The 17,651-nt window shown below is 46.5% G+C and overlaps 1 protein-coding gene across 2 annotated transcripts; it reads right to left on the reverse strand.

Moving 5' to 3' along the window:
- Positions 1–419: 419 nt before the first annotated feature.
- LOC148328547 (semaphorin-7A) lies at positions 420–17,548 on the reverse strand. Of its 2 annotated transcripts, XM_088306348.1 has the most exons (15): positions 17,224–17,548; positions 14,384–14,523; positions 13,017–13,079; positions 12,010–12,105; positions 11,805–11,910; positions 9,776–9,883; positions 9,239–9,378; positions 8,791–8,969; positions 8,562–8,670; positions 7,980–8,181; positions 5,571–5,686; positions 5,261–5,433; positions 4,827–4,882; positions 3,630–3,996; positions 420–2,741 (listed from the first exon to the last, which is right to left on the reverse strand). In XM_088306348.1, exons 1-14 carry the CDS (start codon positions 17,333–17,335, stop codon positions 3,650–3,652), a joined length of 1,947 nt encoding a protein of 648 aa, XP_088162474.1. In that variant the 5' UTR covers positions 17,336–17,548; the 3' UTR covers positions 420–2,741; positions 3,630–3,649. The 2 variants fall into 2 exon arrangements, with proteins under 2 accessions (XP_088162474.1, XP_088162473.1); XM_088306347.1 differs by having other exon boundaries at positions 420–3,996; positions 17,224–17,547.
- Between the last annotated feature and the right edge of the window lie 103 nt (positions 17,549–17,651).

Below are 17,651 nucleotides of genomic sequence, written 5' to 3' on the forward strand. Positions count from 1 at the left end.
GCGCTGGATTGACCCGATTGTTGCCAGCAGATGGTGATGTAACACCTCCGGCACACTGACAGGCAGCTTCAACCATTTTGTGACCTGGCATGTTGCCACACAATCCTCCCACCAATAACGCTCGCTTTGGCCGCCATTTTGTCTTGAGTAAACATTAACATTAGCTGTAATCGTTTGGCAAGAGCATTCATTGTCCGCATTCACCCCTAAATTAGGAGAGAATGGTGAAGTTATCTGTCTAATGTTGGTTCCCAATTTTAAATTATATATATATATATATATATATATATATATGTGTGTGTGTGTGTGTGTGGGGGGGGGGGGGGGGGGTGTGAGAGAGAGAGAGAGAGAGCGAGCTAATTTGTATTGGGAATTGAAGGATTTTTAATAGTCGCTGCCAATTAAAGACAATGTTTTTTTGTTTTGTTTGTAGTCACATTTTATTGGTTTTCACCGCACATGTCGAGGTTAACACGTCCACAGAGATTCGTTACATGAATATCTATTGCACCAAAAATGACCTTTTTGAAAAATAATAGCATCCTTAATATATCATGAAGAATATGAGTACCGTAGAAAGAGTTTGACACAAAAAACAAGACACAATGACAGCGGGCACAAATCATGTACATCACTCGCCACCTCCGAGCAACACGACAGCGAGCCACCTCGTCCACATAAACACGTCCCTGAAGGCGACGTGACAAAGATGGCGACCCGGCGGCCAACGAGTTCAGATAAGGCGGCCATTTAAAGACGCACTTGGAATCCGATTGTGACGCAGACTAACCAAAGCAACAGGTGTCTGTTAATGTTTGTCTTTGGACCGAACGCGACTACTTCCTGGTTGCTTGGTTGCGCTAGGCTGGAAAGGAGCCCTGAGGCTTCGTTGCTATAAAGGCGCTTGTGTCAAAAAGCTTAGCGGTGGTTTTTGCACGTGAAGTTAATCGACAGGCAAGAAAACGTGACACCGGTCATGACATTGCACGCCAGAGGCGGGATGAAGTGACTTACGGCTCGTGAAATGTAAACAGGCAAGATTTGGCAAGTCGCGTCGTTCAAGTCGGTTGAGTTTCATGAAAACCAAGTCAAAGTCGAGTCTTTCGTACGTTTTAGCCGAGCAAGTCTCAAGTCCTGGAATTGGTGACTTAAAAACCCTGTAAAGTGAAAATAAAGATATCGTCTCAATTGGACGCCGCACGGAAACCAAATTTGATTGATTCCGAACAAAAATCACCAAATGACAAAATTTCGGTTTTGGCCGTGTCTGCTAAATGTGCGAAAACACGCCATGCTGAAAAACGTCCGCGACGTCAACGAGCATCTTTCTTCTACCTACACGGGACTTCGTTTTGCTTGAAATTTAAATAATAACACCAAAGTCTTTTTTTTTTTTGTGGCCTCCAGGAGCGATGTGTTTTTTGCGGTGAAGGCGTAGCTAGCTAGCGAACGGCAAACTGTCGCGTTACATTCAAACGCCTTTTAATATATTTAGAAAAACAAATTGGACTCAAGTCAAGTCACATGACTTGCGCCTTTAACTTCTGAAGCCACAACGCGCTTGTCGTGTACGTTCACTAAAAGACGAGAAAGTCGATGTAGGCTCAATGCAGCTTTTTTTTTTTTTTTCAAATATTGTTGCTGTTCGGACAATTTTTATTTATTTTTTCGCCAAGCTGCAAGTGAGTTCCGCAAGCAGCGAGCGAGAAAGCAAACGTCTCAATCGTCTCCAATTAATGTAGAGCGCGGCGCGCTGGCTTCTAATTAGCTATTCATGACAGCCGGGCCGCAGCGGACGGCCCGACACGACCGAATGATCCATTTGTCGGCGCTCTGGAGAACATTCTAATCCGCGACACGACTCCAAACTGAGACTGGATGTTCTTTCGAGCTAAACGTGAAACTCGAGCTTTTCCTTCATCCGCCGCTTTCCGCTCAACGTACGTCAAGCGTCTGTCCGGGAACTGGCGAGCTTGTTTGTGTCACAGCTTTGAATCTCGGTAAGAAAAACTAACAGTTACATATCACATTCCAAGTATGGTGCTCAAAAGAAACAATAATAATAATAATAAAAAAAAACATGGAGACAAATGTTCACGTGAAGAGGCAGCAATGGTTGAAATCAGCACTGGCAGCGATAAAATACGAAACATCACAAATGGAAACGCAAGCCTTTTTTTCTCTCCTGGTAAAAATTGCCCTTCTGACGAGATTTGCGACACCTTGATCACCACTTTGCGCGCTGTCCGACTTTGTTTGTGTGGTTCGATTGAGCGGAACGCTTCATCTTGGTTTTGTGTGGCTGGGCGACTAATTGATTTGATCGACTTTTTTTAACAATTTGGCTGCAAACGGAGAGGAAGTTTTTTTTTTTCCTTTTAAATCCTTCAAGTTAGGGCTGTGCCACCTAATTGCGTTTGGTTCCCGCCAAACAAGTTGACCTTTCCCAAAGTAAGGTCGTCTTAATTTGCGGTCCTGCGCTCGCTGTGGTTGACCTTTTTAGAACGCCGAAGAGAAACGGCAAAGCTGTGAACAAGGTGTCATGGCTGACGGCGTCTTGTTCAAAAGACGCACGAGAAAAACAAAACGGCCTTGTCTGAGGAGGAGGTGCTGAGACACAGTGACGGTCGGCAACGAGCTCTTCGCTCATCCTCGTTACTTCCAGTCCAAAAAAGAAATCGATGACTCTTCCTCCCAGCGATGTTGCCCGAGTCCCAGGATCGCGCCGTTTTCTGCGTGGACTGCAAAATTGTGCTTAGGAGTTGATGTCCCACAAGTATTAAGGCTTTGAAAATCTCAATACCAGACTTTTTTTTTTTTTTTTCCTCTCTCGCTCCAAAAACTACCAATGAGATGTCAGAGGTGATGCAAGATGTCTGATGTAAGAGCAGTCGTAAAGCTTCACATATCCACAAAGAAGCACAATCTAAGTCAAAATATCGAAAGGAATCAGAACAAATGGGCCTGGTTTTGATGTTTTGTTTGTTTTCAACCCATTGGATATGTTTTGCTTTTCCAATGCGGGAGGGATGGTTCACCAAGAGTCGTCATCATCGCTAGCACGAATGGGCGGCGAACTCCGATGTTCAGCCTCGTTAAGGATAAAAAAAAAAATCTGGTTTAGAACCACCGATATTAAGTGCTTCAGTCACCCCAAGGGCCTTTAACGTCGTTTCAAAGAAGTCATTATTTTTTAACAAATATATTGAAGTGATACATCTTTGTATGTTGAGGACGAGCTACGTTTAGCCTGGGTTGTTACCGGAGTGTCTTTGTCTGCTGAGTGGCATTACTTTTTTTAAGCGGTAAAGATGAATTTCAAAGTCATTAAAAAAAAACAATACATCATTATTCTTGTGAAATTATTTAATTGATTGTTTTTTTTAATTATTACAAAATATTAGGATCATACTGTCTTGGGCTTAAGTTTCAGAAATTAGGAGTAATTGGTTGATTGTTTGTTTTTTTGACGGGTCGATTTACATTAAATACGATTCGACATCATTCATCGCAAATGCTTCCATCGGGTGGCGCCGTTTGGAGAAACAATTTGAAGCGAAAGCTCCTACTCAAATGCTTTGTGAACCAAACCTCCCGCATATCCCGTTAGTGGGAGTGGTTAAGGATACGTGGTTAGCGCTAGCTGCAGTTAATGAAGCCAAAAGGCGGCCATGGCGAGCAGCAGCGACGGCCCCAGGGTCGAGGCCAGCGAGGCGGCCAGCAACCGGCCGTGGTTGACCAGCTTGAAGGAGATGACCTCCACCTTGAAGCCGTCCTCGGTGGCCATGCAGCGGAAGACGCCCTCCCTCAGGGGGGTGTCCACCGCCGGGCCCAGGACGCAGAAGTCGCCCGAGAAGAGGCACGGGTAGTTCTTGACGCAGTTGTCCTTTTCCCAGCGGTAGGTGGCGTGGAAGGAGCGCACGGGGCACGGCAGGAAGATGGAGGTGTTGGACGGCACCGACACTTCCCTGGGGGAGGTGCGACGCAGCTTGAGAGCTGTTGAAGAACAGTTGGAGAAAAAGGTCTGCTCGTGATACCAGTCGTGGTTTAACCTATGAGTCATCAGGTGTGAAATTACCCAAAGTGGGAGGAAGTCGTGCGTGGGCGTTCTGGTCCTCTTTTTTTGGGGGGGGGTTTTCGAGGCATTTGGTGACACGACAGTCATATTATTTAGCCACCTGGGAGCTGTTTTAAATGATGAAGGTTAGCTCCCGCAATGCCACCGACGCATTTTCTATGACTGACAGCTACACTACACCTACGCAACGACAGAATTAAAAAAAAATAATAATAAGTCTCGGGCTTATCACCTAAAAACAGACGCAATATTTTTCTCTTTAGCTTGAGCAAAAGCCTCCTATTTGTAAGGACTGCTCATGAATTGCTTTGCCGCTCCGAACAGGCTTTTGGGGTGTAATAAAGTCATTGAGTTGAGAAAAAAAAAAAGGCTGTAAAGCAATTAAAAAATCTTCGGCTGCATAAATACATCGACCCCGACGCTGCATCAATTTACTAGCGGACGACCGGATGCCGTCAATAAAATTGCGGCGGTTAAACTGTAAAATAAGAATAACACGGTTTATGTGACTGACTTGCAGCAAGATAAAAGACCGATTTCCGAGAAGTGACGACGGGCGTTGAGTCCGCAATAATAATGATATGATGCCCGTCACCGCGTTGTGGACTCTGAAGTTGGCTTCCATGTCAAAAAAAAAAAGATCCCGCCTGCGGGATTTTTAACACGTCTCAATTAAGTGATAGTCATCTTTGGCCCGCTGGTTTAATTAAGATGCAAAGAGCGGTCGAGAGCAGATAAAAGGGCTCACCAGCAGCCTCCCCGCAAAGCGACGAGTTGGATTGGTCCAGATTCTGAATGAGCGTCCTGTTTGGAGAGAAGACACACACAGGACACATTGCTCTTAAAACACACTCGGCAAGCCATGAGGAGCCTGCGAGTGCGCTTGAGATGTGCAAGAAGACATGCAAATGATGCCACGGCATCCAAAATGCTCGCTTTGATTGCACGAAAACACTCTCAAAGTGCTGCATGGACGTTTTCAAAGAGGACGATTAGGAGAGCGGAAGAAACGAGACTTAAAAAGTGGAGGAATGCCGGTTCATTTGATTTGACGTTCAGTCGACATCTTTTCAGATTCTTCCTTCCCCCCCAAAAATCTGTTCTTATCCATTCATCCTTGAAGGTAGGAAATGAGAAGATCGGTTCATAAATGTTCTGAAGAGGTTGGTGGAGTCAACTCACCCAGACGTGACGTTATATCCTGGCGGGATGGCGATGCACCTCCTCCGGGTCTTGTCCCAGCCGCAGTACGGGTCCCGGGAGAGGATGCACTCGCGGCACGTGTCGCCATAGCGACCGCAGTCGGCCAGCGCCAGCCGCTGGACCTCCATCGCCGTGGCAACATACAAGTGACCCTACGGCAAACGGCAGCCGATCCAGTCAAGATAAGAGCCGTCTTCTTTTCGGACGGCGGTCCCGTCTCGATTCTCCGCTTGCTTTGTGGAATAGCGAGTCGCCTCATCCATCTCCGGGTGAGCGGTGTTGCGCGTACCTTTTGGGGGTTGATGGCCATGTTGAGGACGGGCCCCTCGTTGCGGAACATGGAGTACTGCGAGACGATGAACACGCCTTCGCTGCTGTGAAGAACTTTGAGGACTTTTCCTTGTTCTGTTGGCGACGAGAAAGCGGACAGGACTTGACGTCTTTGGACCACTTCCGTTCGGTGGTGGCACAAAGGCTCGTTGTGTTAGCGCTAACTAGCATGGATGCTATTCAAATTAGAAACCTGCAAACTCACGACGGCTCGCCTAACACACAAATTGCGGCAACACACACAAACGCAACGACGAGTTCCGAAATTTTGTCGCCAGTTTGGGTTTAACGTGCCTGAAATGCCACCACGGAGACAAAAAACGAAAAGCGACCCACTTTCTCACGGCGCCGACGACAAGAACAAAGATTAGTGCAGAAGCCTTTTCTATGGGCGGATTTTGTAGCGTCTGCCAAATAATCCCAGAGGGAATATTTGTGCGGCCTTTTCTCGCATTCCCAGCACGCTTCTCTGTACTTTTGCCGCCCTCGCTTCTTTTCCTCAAACTTCAAACTCTCTTTTTGTCCAAGATAAACGTGACTCGTTTCATCGGGTTTCTTCTATGAGCTGCTCTATTTCCAGCCGTCTTATCAAGACAGTGGATCAGCACCAACATGGCGGCGGCAGCAGCAGCAGGCGGCATTGCGGGGGGAAAACGGGTGACAGTGCAGAACTTCAGCTGCTGACTGGACGCATTTTTTTTGTCGAACAACAGACTTTATTTGAAAGGTTGCACACTTGCAGAAAAGGCCAAAGTCAATTATTTGCCTTCGTCTCAATTAGGACTGTAAGGATACAGCCGTATGAATCACAGTGCTACCAAAATTAAGATTTGTATTTTAAGTTCATTTAAAAAAAGATAAATATTAGCTTCGATCAGTGCCCCCCGGCCCCCCCCCCCTCTTTGGTGCAATGCTGAGGGGGGGGCGCGTGCGCCTCTGAGTGACGTGCTTTATTCCCCGCCATATGACATTAAAGTGTAATTGCACCTCCACCCCACTAGGTGGCAGTGGCGCTCTGCTTGCCCATTGTGCGCAGCGAGTATTAACTCGACGGTGCAACGAAAATGTTATTATTTAGAGTTGCAACAGAGAGTGGGTGTCAGGGGGTGCGAATTGTTTTCTTCTCGTGGGGGGGGGGCGTAACAAAAAATAATTGAGAAACACTGGCCTAGATTGACAATAAATTTCTTCGGCATGCCTCCTCCGTTTGTGTGAGGTGTCTACTTTTTTGGGTGACTTTCATGTGGCAAGAATGAGCAAAATTGTGACGACCGCTGATGCTAGGTTCTGGCCAATGACACGAGGAGAGCAGACCAGAGAACAGGAAGAAACATGGCGAGTACGTTCGCCTATTTTGCCGATCCGTCCTCCGTCGGCGACCTGAGCACCCTTCCGTCATCGTCCATCCGTGCTTATTCATAAATTAATCGCCCTGACGTAGAAAAAGTCCTCACGTCTTCTTTTAAAATAAATGCTTCCAATATTGTCGGGGGTTTAATGACTCTTTGTTTCCGGTTATTTTGAAACGTGGAGTGAAACAAACTATCGTCTCTCCCAAGCACCATTTTTTTTTTAACCGAAGCCACGGTCAAGGGCTCGCTCTCCTAACCCACTTTGGTCGTGGGTGTGGCTTGCCAAACGAATGACCAGTTGCCTCGGAGTCCCATGATGAGCCCCATCAGTGTCGATTGAATTTTGAGGCCCACAAATTTTTCTGACGGTGTCATTTCTTGCGATGTCGTCCGTGCCGAGAGCCGAGAAGGCGACAGGAGAGCGCTCTCACCCTCCTTGAGACGTCAACGTGCTCCACTTTCTTTTTAGGCCATCAGGATGTGCCCCTCCTGTTGCCGCCACACTTCATTTCGCTGACAGCGAGAGGCCACGGCGCGCTTCTCTCTCAATTGTTTTCTCGTTTTTTTTTTTTGCTATTTTTAGCTTCAAGCGAGTGGCTCCTATTGGACTGACAGCGTTTTGAATTTGCTTGCAGACGCAAAGGCGATCGTTGCGACATCTCCCGTGAACGCGAGCGTCGAGAGAGCGACGTGCACATATGACTTGTGATGGTTGCCATGGCGATCTCCCTCAGGCGCTAGGCAATTTTTGGAGTGCCTTCTCCGAGCGACGGCAACTGCGCGCCGTGCATATTTGATGGCTTAGAAATTAAATATCTGAGTGTTGGTGGTACAATTGATACGTGGAAGGTTTATTTGATTCTGTTTTCCCGAAGAACTGCACTGTTCTTCCAACGTTCCCTCCGTGCTGTTGTCAATACGTGAACCTTGGTGTGGTTTTTGTTCTTTGTTCGCTCTGTGTGAAAAGTCTGTGACTGTCCCCGGAAAACCGAGCGGCGGCAGAACGGCGACGTTACCTGTCCCGAGGTAAAGGACACTGTAGTGCTCGTCGTTGACGGCCAGGACGATGTCCGCAACGGTGTGCGTGATTTGGTCGTCTGTCGGCAGGTCCAGCGGGGCGACGCCCACCGGCCGGATCACGTCCTCAATTTCCGGGTGATATCGGATCACGCCCAGGTTTTTGAGGTCGTTTCCTGCCGAGGAATTCTTTCGACCGCACTGTGAGGAGAAGCGACGGAATCAGAAGCAGCCAGAGTGGGAGGACACCTATTATAACTCTAACCAGAACAATTATTTTTACGGCACTCTACGTTCAACTCTCCGTTATTCTTAGCCTCATAACAAACCGTAACTTGAAACGCTAGTCTTGGGTTGACACCCTAAATCCTTGTTTGGAATCCAAATCCAAAATTCAACTCTTAATCTGAGACTCAACCCTGATTGAAAACCCTAACCCAAACCTGGGATTGAAACCCAAAACCTAGAATTGAAAGTCTTTCTTTCGGCTGTTGACCACACGGTTAGAAAATGCAACCTGAAAGACTCCCTGAAATGGAAGGAGAACTGGACCTGGACGAGTAGTTCAACAGCATCCTTACCATCCCAGGTCGATTTCCGATGAAGGAGTTGCTGTAGCCTTTCAACTTGGACGTGGAGAAGGCCTGGTCGATGTCCTCTATAGAGTAGGCGCAGATCACAGTTCTGCCCCTGGAGAGGAAGACCCACGAGATGAAGTGTCGGCACCGATTACGGTTCCACCGCTGCTAAAAACGGACTAGTCGATCGATAATCAAACGTGCTCGAGATCTCGTCGGCGTTTCGGCTCACCAGGCGTTGGAAAAGAGACCGTACATGACGCCGGCCCGCTTGTCCTGCGCGGTCAGAACCACGGCCTGCTTCATGCTGTTGTACTGCTGCTGAGTGTTTCCGGCACCGCACATGACCCGCGCCTTCATGAAGGTGGTCCATGAGTCGGCCAGCAGGTTCTTGATCCCGCCCTCGTCCGCCTGCGCAACGGGAAAGATTGACGCTCACTATGGCAAATTGTGGCGCTCTTCATGAAAAGATTACGATTCTTTTTTAAAGAATACAACTTTATTCTTTTGATATTAGAGATGGTTTCATTTTTTTTTCTCGCAAAACTAGTCGATTCTGACAACGGATCATGAAGGGGGTCCTTGGAAAAAAATGTCTCCTCTTGATGCCAAAGTTTTGCGAAGCTCATTCCAGAGTTTTCATGCAACAACGGTTCTGATTGGGCACTGAGATCGGTTACCGTGCAGATGCGGCCGATGCGGGCCCGGTATGGCTCCTCGTCCACTCGGGCCGTCTTGTTGATCTCACTGAAGAAGAAATAGATCTCCTCCTTATACTTGACGGAAGACGGGATGATGGCAGCGCCGGCAAATTGAGGGTCTGAGTGGCGAGATGTAAACATGACATGCTGAGCGGAACCGAAGCAGAAACGCTTTGGGATTCAACATCCGTTTGAGAATTGAACACTGATTTGAATCCTAACAGGAGTTTGAAACCAAAAACCCAGATCCTTGTTTTAAATTTCAACACAATCGTGAAAGATTAGCCTAATCTTGGAACGAAGAATCTTGACCCCCCCCCCCCCCCCAGCTCTTGCCGGAAACGCTGACATTTTCACTTTCTCTTGTGGCGACTTGCGATGTGAGATAACATTCATTGCCAAACACATTTCTTGTCTTCGCCATCGACTTTTGCTGCTGACAAAGACTTCGACCCAACCCATAAACACAAAGACGAGTTTGACGCTCTTTTGCTGCGTCCGACACCGCCTACTTACTCAGCAACCAAATGTTTTCCGTCTTCAGGAGTTTCTGAGGCCCAAACGTGCGGCGGATGGAGCCCACGTGACCGCCCACCGCCGACATGGCCGAGTACAGACTCCCATCTGAGAGGCGAAAGACAGCGGCAGGTAAGAAACATCCAAAATGGAGCCTGAAGTGGCTGCAGCGAGAGAACATTAAGCACAGAACCGAGTCAGAAGCCCCCGAGGGCTCAACGTAATAAAGATGAGGTCGAGGAAAAACGGAGCGGGAGGCTGACAGCCACCAACACACGCCAGCCTCCTTTTTTCAGCTTTGTTTCCATAGCGATGGTCGTTAAACCTGGAATAATTAAGACGCCATTAACTCAGCCGCTGCTCTGCGGTACGTGGCCAGAACCAGCTCATGCCAGCGCCATGCAAAATTGCATATTTTTAATGTTCTGCCTCACGGAATTGGACCTAAATGTTCGGCCATAGGCTAAGGGTATCAAATCAAATTATGACGGGCCCTGTCGAGTGAAAAAAAACATCCTAGAGATTCCGTACACCGCAGACGAGAGTCAGGTTATTAACCCTGGCAAATTGGAATGACTAAAAAAAAAAAAAATGTAGATAAAATGAAGTTTCAAAGTCATGAAACAAAAAAAGCTCTTGTCTTGCTGTGGGCGTGTCCCCCAGTCAACTGTCAATCAAATACTCTGATCTAAAAAAAAAAAATTGGATGCTACTTCATCTGGGATAGATGGCACCGCATCATCACGGGTATTCTCCTCATTGTGACAACGAGGCACTCTAAAGTCGGACTTTTTAATTTATGTTCAAACGGTTTTCCGTCCGGGCCACTTTGTTGTTCAATCGCCTTCATGCTGCTCCATGAAGACGTCAAGTCTTATTCATCCGATCGTTACGGGAGGTTCTGATTCGCAACTCGGCCACACTCTTGTGAACGAACTTGAGTTTTGAAAATGTGAACGTTTGCAGTCGATGTCAGCAAGATAACGTGACCTCGAGTACCGAGGTCAGCAGCCAATCACGGGGCTCGAGTAAGATGCCGCTGCATGCAGACCACGTGCGATTGGACCAACATCAATTTTAAAATGGAGGAAATGCCAACACGCGATCTGCTGCATTTTGGAATCATTCGCTCATCAGCTTGAGTGGAAAGTTTCATTCGTTCCGTGATGAAGCTTGTGCCTCAATTTGCTCGTTCCAGAAAATCAAATCAATTTGCTTCATTGAACTAAAGTGAAAGGCAATTTATCTTTTCCAGCTCCCCCCAAAACACGTTTTCGTGTTTAGAATGAAGACAAAGTCGACTTTGAACATTTAAAACTTCAACGCTTGAAGTTGACTAATCGCTCATTTTGTCTTTTTGTCACGCCGTCTTTCACTCGGCCAATTTACGGAGGGACATCATTTGGACTCGTCCGTCTGCTGAATTTAACACTCTGTGGAGCTGCAAAAAGGCCAGCCAACAATGTAACACATTTTGTGCAAAAATAAGACGCTGGTGGACCAGAATAGCAGCTAGCCTCGTTAGCTTCTGGCTAATATTCAAATATTCATAGCGGGCGGTACTTCGGGATTGGCGGCGGCGAATGGAACGTAACGCGTCATTAGGAATGCGACATGCATGTGGAATACGTTGCAACTCCAAAAAAAAAATAAAAATTCCAATTTCCAAACATGATTTTGTTCACGATGTTTCGTTCTAATTTCCCGAACATGTTTGTGCAAGCTGTTGTTGCCTTCGTAGGCACTTTGCCGAAACATGTCAGGTCAATTGAAATCGTTTCACGGCGTATACAAAAAAAAAAAAACCTTAATGGTTCACTTGTCGAAAAGACCATTTAAACGTTGTTCCATGATCTTGTACGTTTAATGTGTGCAAAATGAACCGCCTGGAGCACCGAGAAACGAAAATGTGTTGACCTTGTGAGACTGATGAGGAACGACTGCGCTTTATTGGCTGCGCCGGGTGAACAACATCAATGGGTTTTTTTTGTTTTTTTTATAAACGAGGCATGCTGACGCGTTGGTTTACCTGCGGGCAGGCTGATGGACTTCTGCGAGGGGTACGGCGGGGATATGTCGGAGGGCGACCCGATTTGCCCGGCGCCCTGGATGTCCGTCAGCACCGTGTCGTTCACCTGCACGTGCACACGTTGGAAACTCGGTCAAGGAGCCTTGTTGTGGACTTCCATCCTTTTCTGGGCCGACCTTTACGTTTGGGGTATTGTGGAGCTTACCAGCATCCAGCAGCGAGGACTGCCGGCATTTGTCCCGCACACGATAAAGGTGTCGTTGACTTTCTCAATGACTGTGATGAAGTTGTCGCACTCCAGCTGCGGGGCAGAGACGCAACAAGTGAGATGAGGACGTCTTGGCTGAGTCCTCGTCTGAAGGCGAACATGAAGATGAGATCTGCCGCGGGATGGGAGGAACTAGAAGGCGGTGACGTGATTACTTTTCATTCACTCATCCATCCAAGCATTTTCAACGGGACTGGTCTTCATTCGGGACGTCAAACCTTTTGACGTCGTTTGGCCGCCAGTCCAGTGTTCTCTTTTCAAAAGTCAGATTGGATCGGGATCACATTTTGGGGTTGAACGGATCATCGGCAACTAGTCGATGGGTCTACTTTACCCCTCTGCCATGACGGGCCGATTTTGAAGTCGACTACTCGGCATTCATGTGTTTTGGCTTGAATTACACAAACGTCTCGCTGGAATCAGAATACGCTCCGTCGGCATAGCAAGCGAGCGGCAGTGCCTCAAGCGTCTGACTAGTCGGTTATTGACTAGTTTGACTTAAAATTGCAAGTCCATCCTCATAGATTATATAACAAAGGCACAAATGCTATAAATGCACACCTGAAAAGGCTAATGCTAACGCTAACTGACAAACAGCCTAAGTGCTCACGTCAGCTCGCATCCACTTTGCGTTTCACTCCAGCCGCCGTCCGGCCGACAGACACCGGCTGGCACGCTTCGCTCTCCCTTCTAGTCGCGCCGCCGCCCGACTCATTTCATCTCACAAAATCACAAATCACACTCACACGCCTTCGGCGCCTCGCAGACGGTCAGAATTTATTCAACAGGGGCGAGAATCGAGAATCGCACGGTCAGGAGCAGGCCCGCGTCACACACCCATGATGATGACGACTGGTGAAGATGAAGATGATGATGACGACTGGTGAAGATGAAGATGCACTTTGAAGGCTGCAGGGTAGACGGATACGAAAGAGCACTTCTACCTCGAGCGGCGCCGCTTTGGCTTTGCAGGTGTCGATGGCGGTCTGGTCCGACGGTGCCGGAATCTGTTGGAAGAGCGCCTGAGTTAGTGAAATGCGCTATTTAACATCTGTGCGCTACTAGTGCTACTAGTAAAGCACTATGTGTTACTTAGTCGAATTTTACGTCGCTGGTCGTAAAACTTGTAGTAGCACGCAATTTTTCGATATCAGTCATTTGATTATGAATTTGATATCTTTGATCTCGGATCTTGAGGTGACATTAGTAATCCAAAAATGGCACTAGTTATGTGGAAAAATGTTACTAGTAAGACAGTGTGCGCTGAATTGTCTTACAAGTAAGGACAAAAAGCGCACCCGCTATCCGAGTGAGGCAAAACTGAACACTAGTTGACATATTCCTGCTACTAGTACTAGAATTTATTATTTTTTTTTTAGAATTATAAGTCCTACACAGTACATGAGAAAATTCTGCTACTAGTACTACTTGTAGCATGCCACTTTTTAGCATTTTTTGATGTCCATCCTATGGTCCATGTACTAGTATACGCTTTTGTCCGCACTAGTAGACTGACGCTTGTCACTCTCTTTTTTTTGGGGATACGACATGACCTGGCTGCAAGAACTCATCGCATTTGAGCTGCAACTCTGCTCTCCCTCCTTGCGCTCGTTCTTTGTACTTGTGTAGCTTCGCACATCCTCCACAGTGCTTGGACAAGAACGCTCATTAAAGACGTGGGAGGCACTTTTTTTTCTTCTCCCCAACAGCTCAAATCTGACTGAAATATTTCTCGACAAGGATCAGAAGCGAAACGCGTCCACACACCGGCCACTTCATTAGGTACACAGGCTAATCTCATACTGTACGAAATTTTTTACGACTCTTCAAACTAGATAGTTTTGTTTTAACGACTGTCGGGAGCATTTTCAGCTCATAATGGGAAAAAAAAAATCATTAGTTTATCGCTTATCTTATAATCGTCTCACGTCAGGCTTTATTTATGGCAGACTGAAAGTGACAAAATGAAATAAATAAATACACCATGAAATATTTAATTAAAATTGTCATTAATTAATCACATGTTTCATTTATTAATTAAATATGGAATTAAATAATTGTGTTATTAATTAAATAATCAATGATTACATGTAAAAAAAATATCTCTAATTATTTATGGATTTAATTAATTATGTATTTATGTAAGCGTTCTCGATTGAAGTTTTACTCAACAGATCAGGCTAACACAAACGGAGCAGCGACGCATACAAGCGGAGCATAAAAAACGATGAACTGCGATATAGCGGCTATCTCTCCAGAACATAAAAGAAGATTGAATAAATGCAAAATAAACGACGGCGAGTTGTCCTACCTGCACGTCGCGTACGCCTCGGTTTCTGAAGGTGAGCACGTAGATGACCGCCTGGCCGCCCACGTAGAGCGTGTCGCTGCCCTCCTGATGGTACATGCTGATGTAGTTCTCGGGTTTGTCAAAGTGGAAGCGAGACGGTTCTGAGGAGGTTGCCACGACAACAACACGTCAGACAAAAAGCTTCTGGGCAAGTCCAACATTCTCATCATCTGCTCGGACTCGTTTAAATGTGCGTTCAGATGTAATTGCGAGCGCGCTGAAAGATGACCGCAAGATGTTTTTCCACGATTGACCCGCGTCCTCGTAAATGAACACTTCAAAGTCGTTATGTGGAGAATGAATGCGCGTGAGCTGCGATTGTTGTTGTTGTTCATTAAAAATGTCGAATGGTCCGAGCTCCTCACAGGAGCGTTTCAGACGGACAGCAAAGAAAAGAAAGACGTTTTCTTTCAAAAGAACAAACAAAAGTGGCCACAAAATAGATGAAGGGTGCGTACAAAAACGTATATGTGGCCACAAAATTGTCATCATTTGTAGGTTTAACGTTCTCATGAGGAGCTTGTCGGCAGCGCCGTGATGATGTCGTTGCGTAAATTTCCTTTCTTCACATATTTCAGGGGCAGAATCGTCTCCTTGTTCACTTTGAGGTGACTTTAATATTTCAGATGGAAACATGATCAAAACCAAAAAAAAAAAAATGCTTTCAAGAGCCAGAACGGACCAGAATTATTTTTAGATGTTTCATTCGTGTGGACTATTTGTTCCTCTTTGTTGATTTTAAATATCGCTGGTGGCTTTGCAAACGGCATCATTTGCACATCTTGTTTGACGTCGAGTCGTCACCAAGCCCAGATTGGCTCATCTGGCCGCTACTCCGGCCCGCCCATTAGTTCTTTTTGGCCTACGGAACCATTTTAGAATCAGTGAATATGACTATCATCTTGCGGTGCAAAATGTCTTATAACAATATAACAAGCAGGACATTTTGTTTTCAGAACATTGATTGCTTGCCTTCCTTACCGAGAATGCCACCAAGTCACAATAATTTAATTCCAAAAGTAGAAAAAATTCTGAATCAGAACTGCTGGCCCAAAAGTGAGGACACATTTTGCGTATTTGTAAAATACAGAAGCTTCTGGGCCGACGATTTGAAATTCCTTCACTTATTAGGTTCGTAACTCGCAACTCAAATCATCTTTCTCCATTAAAATGAATGAAGTGACATGAATCTGTTCCAGCACAACAAAAATTACAAACAAAAAATGTGAACAGTAAATTTTACTGTATTGCACTGTGAAAAATATATAATTAAATAGAGTTTGTACAATGTCCTTTGAAATTGTGCTCTTACGGGAATAAATTATGTAAAAATGACAAATCTGTGCAACTATAAGTAGCGGAGTTGGCGGAAGGATATCGTCAGTAAACTACACTTTTTTTTTTTTGCTGAGGATAAAGAATAGATGCCTGTGTGTATTGTTATATTTTCTGCTTCTCGTCGTTTTAGCCGACTTTTGTCCATTTATTTGTCTCGGTTAAACTCACAAGGTGTTGAAACGTTAACTTGGAATGGCGTTAAACGGCTGGAAGCAAACACTTGGCCTCTTTTGAAGAACCGTTCATGATCATCCGCTTGTAGTCTTGTTTGCTGCCCCACTTAGTTCTTGCCAGGTTTTTGGTTTTTTTCGCAATCAACTCCAGAGAAAAAAAATCAAACGATTATTTTTCTCACATCAATGTACCACTGTCGTTAATTACGATCTTTTCATGCGATTTTTTTTTTTTTTTCTTCCGATTGTCAAGTTGTGCAAATTTCCCTTCAATTGTGTGCGACCGCCTCCTCAGCTGGTCAAGTGAGGACATGTGCCGACTCCAAGCCTCTTTGAGGGCCTCGCATCTCCTGCTTGTGAATGTTTCACCTTGTTGTCTGGTGAAATTGTGCTACGTGCGCGCGCTCGCGCGTGTGTGTGCTTTTCCGTGTGCATGTGCGTGCTCTGCATTGCAATGAATGTTGACTTGCTTGTACGTCATCTTTAGTAGCGGGTTTGTCCAGGCTCCTTTTATTTTTGAGGGGAGGGGTGGGGGTGTGCTTCAGAGTATCCAGAAAATCCAGATCCAGCGCGCGCGCGCACACACACGCCCCCCACCTCTCCTGCATGCATTAGCAGGATGTGTGAAGTGTAAAAATTGTGTGAGTGGAATAAATAACGACAAAGGGGGGGGGGGGGGGGTGGCTTTTCCACGCAATCTTGCTCCCCTCCTCTCGTCCACGCGCGCGCATGCATTCACGCGCATTGGCGTGCACGTGCACTTGGTGTTATTTGATGGCTGGTGTTGGTTGCTGCAGCCGCCGCGCTCGTCCCCGCATTGCAGCCCCGCAAGGACGCGGGGAGCAGCGCGCCGCCTCCACGCGGCCATATTTCACTTCAAGGGTGCAGCCTCGCTCGCTCGCATGCGTGTGTGCGTGCGTGGGCGTGCGCGTGTGTCTGTGTGGAGGTTGTTTGCGCGCGCGTGATTGACAGGCGTCTCGGTGCGCTAATTGTAAAAAGCGCGCACGAAGCAGTCCGCACACCTCTTGGGGTTCGCGGAGATTTGAAGCAAATCTTCATAATCTGACGGATTAGAACAGTCAATATTTTTTTTTTTTTTTTTTTTTTTTTAATTTTTCTAAGGTTTAATTAATTTAATTGATTTAAACAGCCGCTGGGGGAGGGGACATTTTAAGGACTAATCCATTTGCGCCCGCCAGGCGTCCAAACTCGTTTGGACGCGAGGATGAAATGAAATAATCTTCCAAAGTGGGATTAACGGTTTAATAAAGACAATGCAGCTGTTCTTACCGTGCACCACGAATTTCAGCCTGGCCGGTTTTGCCGTCACAGCGGCGGCAAAAAGCCCCGCGAGGACGACGAACACGACGACGAGGAGGTGATGGAGCGCGTTCATCTTCATGCTCGTCGTCGACAAAAAAAAAAAATATTGAGATGAATAAATCAAAAAAATAATAATATTAAAAAGGAATCCTGTGTTGCTTGGTGTTGGCTTCCTTCCTTTGCGGGTCTGTCGCGTCCTCAGCGCCCGATGCTCGCGCGCTGCTGGTCGGCTGATGACTTGGATGAGTCGCGCCGAGAAGAAGAAGAAGAAGCTCCACCTCGAGCCTGGCAACAATTGGCTGCAACACGCACGCGCTCACGCACGCACTTTCCACACACACACCACCTGTTGGTGAGTTTCGAACACATTGGTGACACTGCTAGTGCGCGACAAT

This window comes from Idiotropiscis lumnitzeri, chromosome 10 (assembly GCF_059441095.1).
Source record: "Idiotropiscis lumnitzeri isolate Australia: NSW breed Sydney's pygmy pipehorse chromosome 10, RoL_Ilum_1.0, whole genome shotgun sequence".
Taxonomy (NCBI): Eukaryota; Metazoa; Chordata; class Actinopteri; order Syngnathiformes; family Syngnathidae; genus Idiotropiscis; species Idiotropiscis lumnitzeri.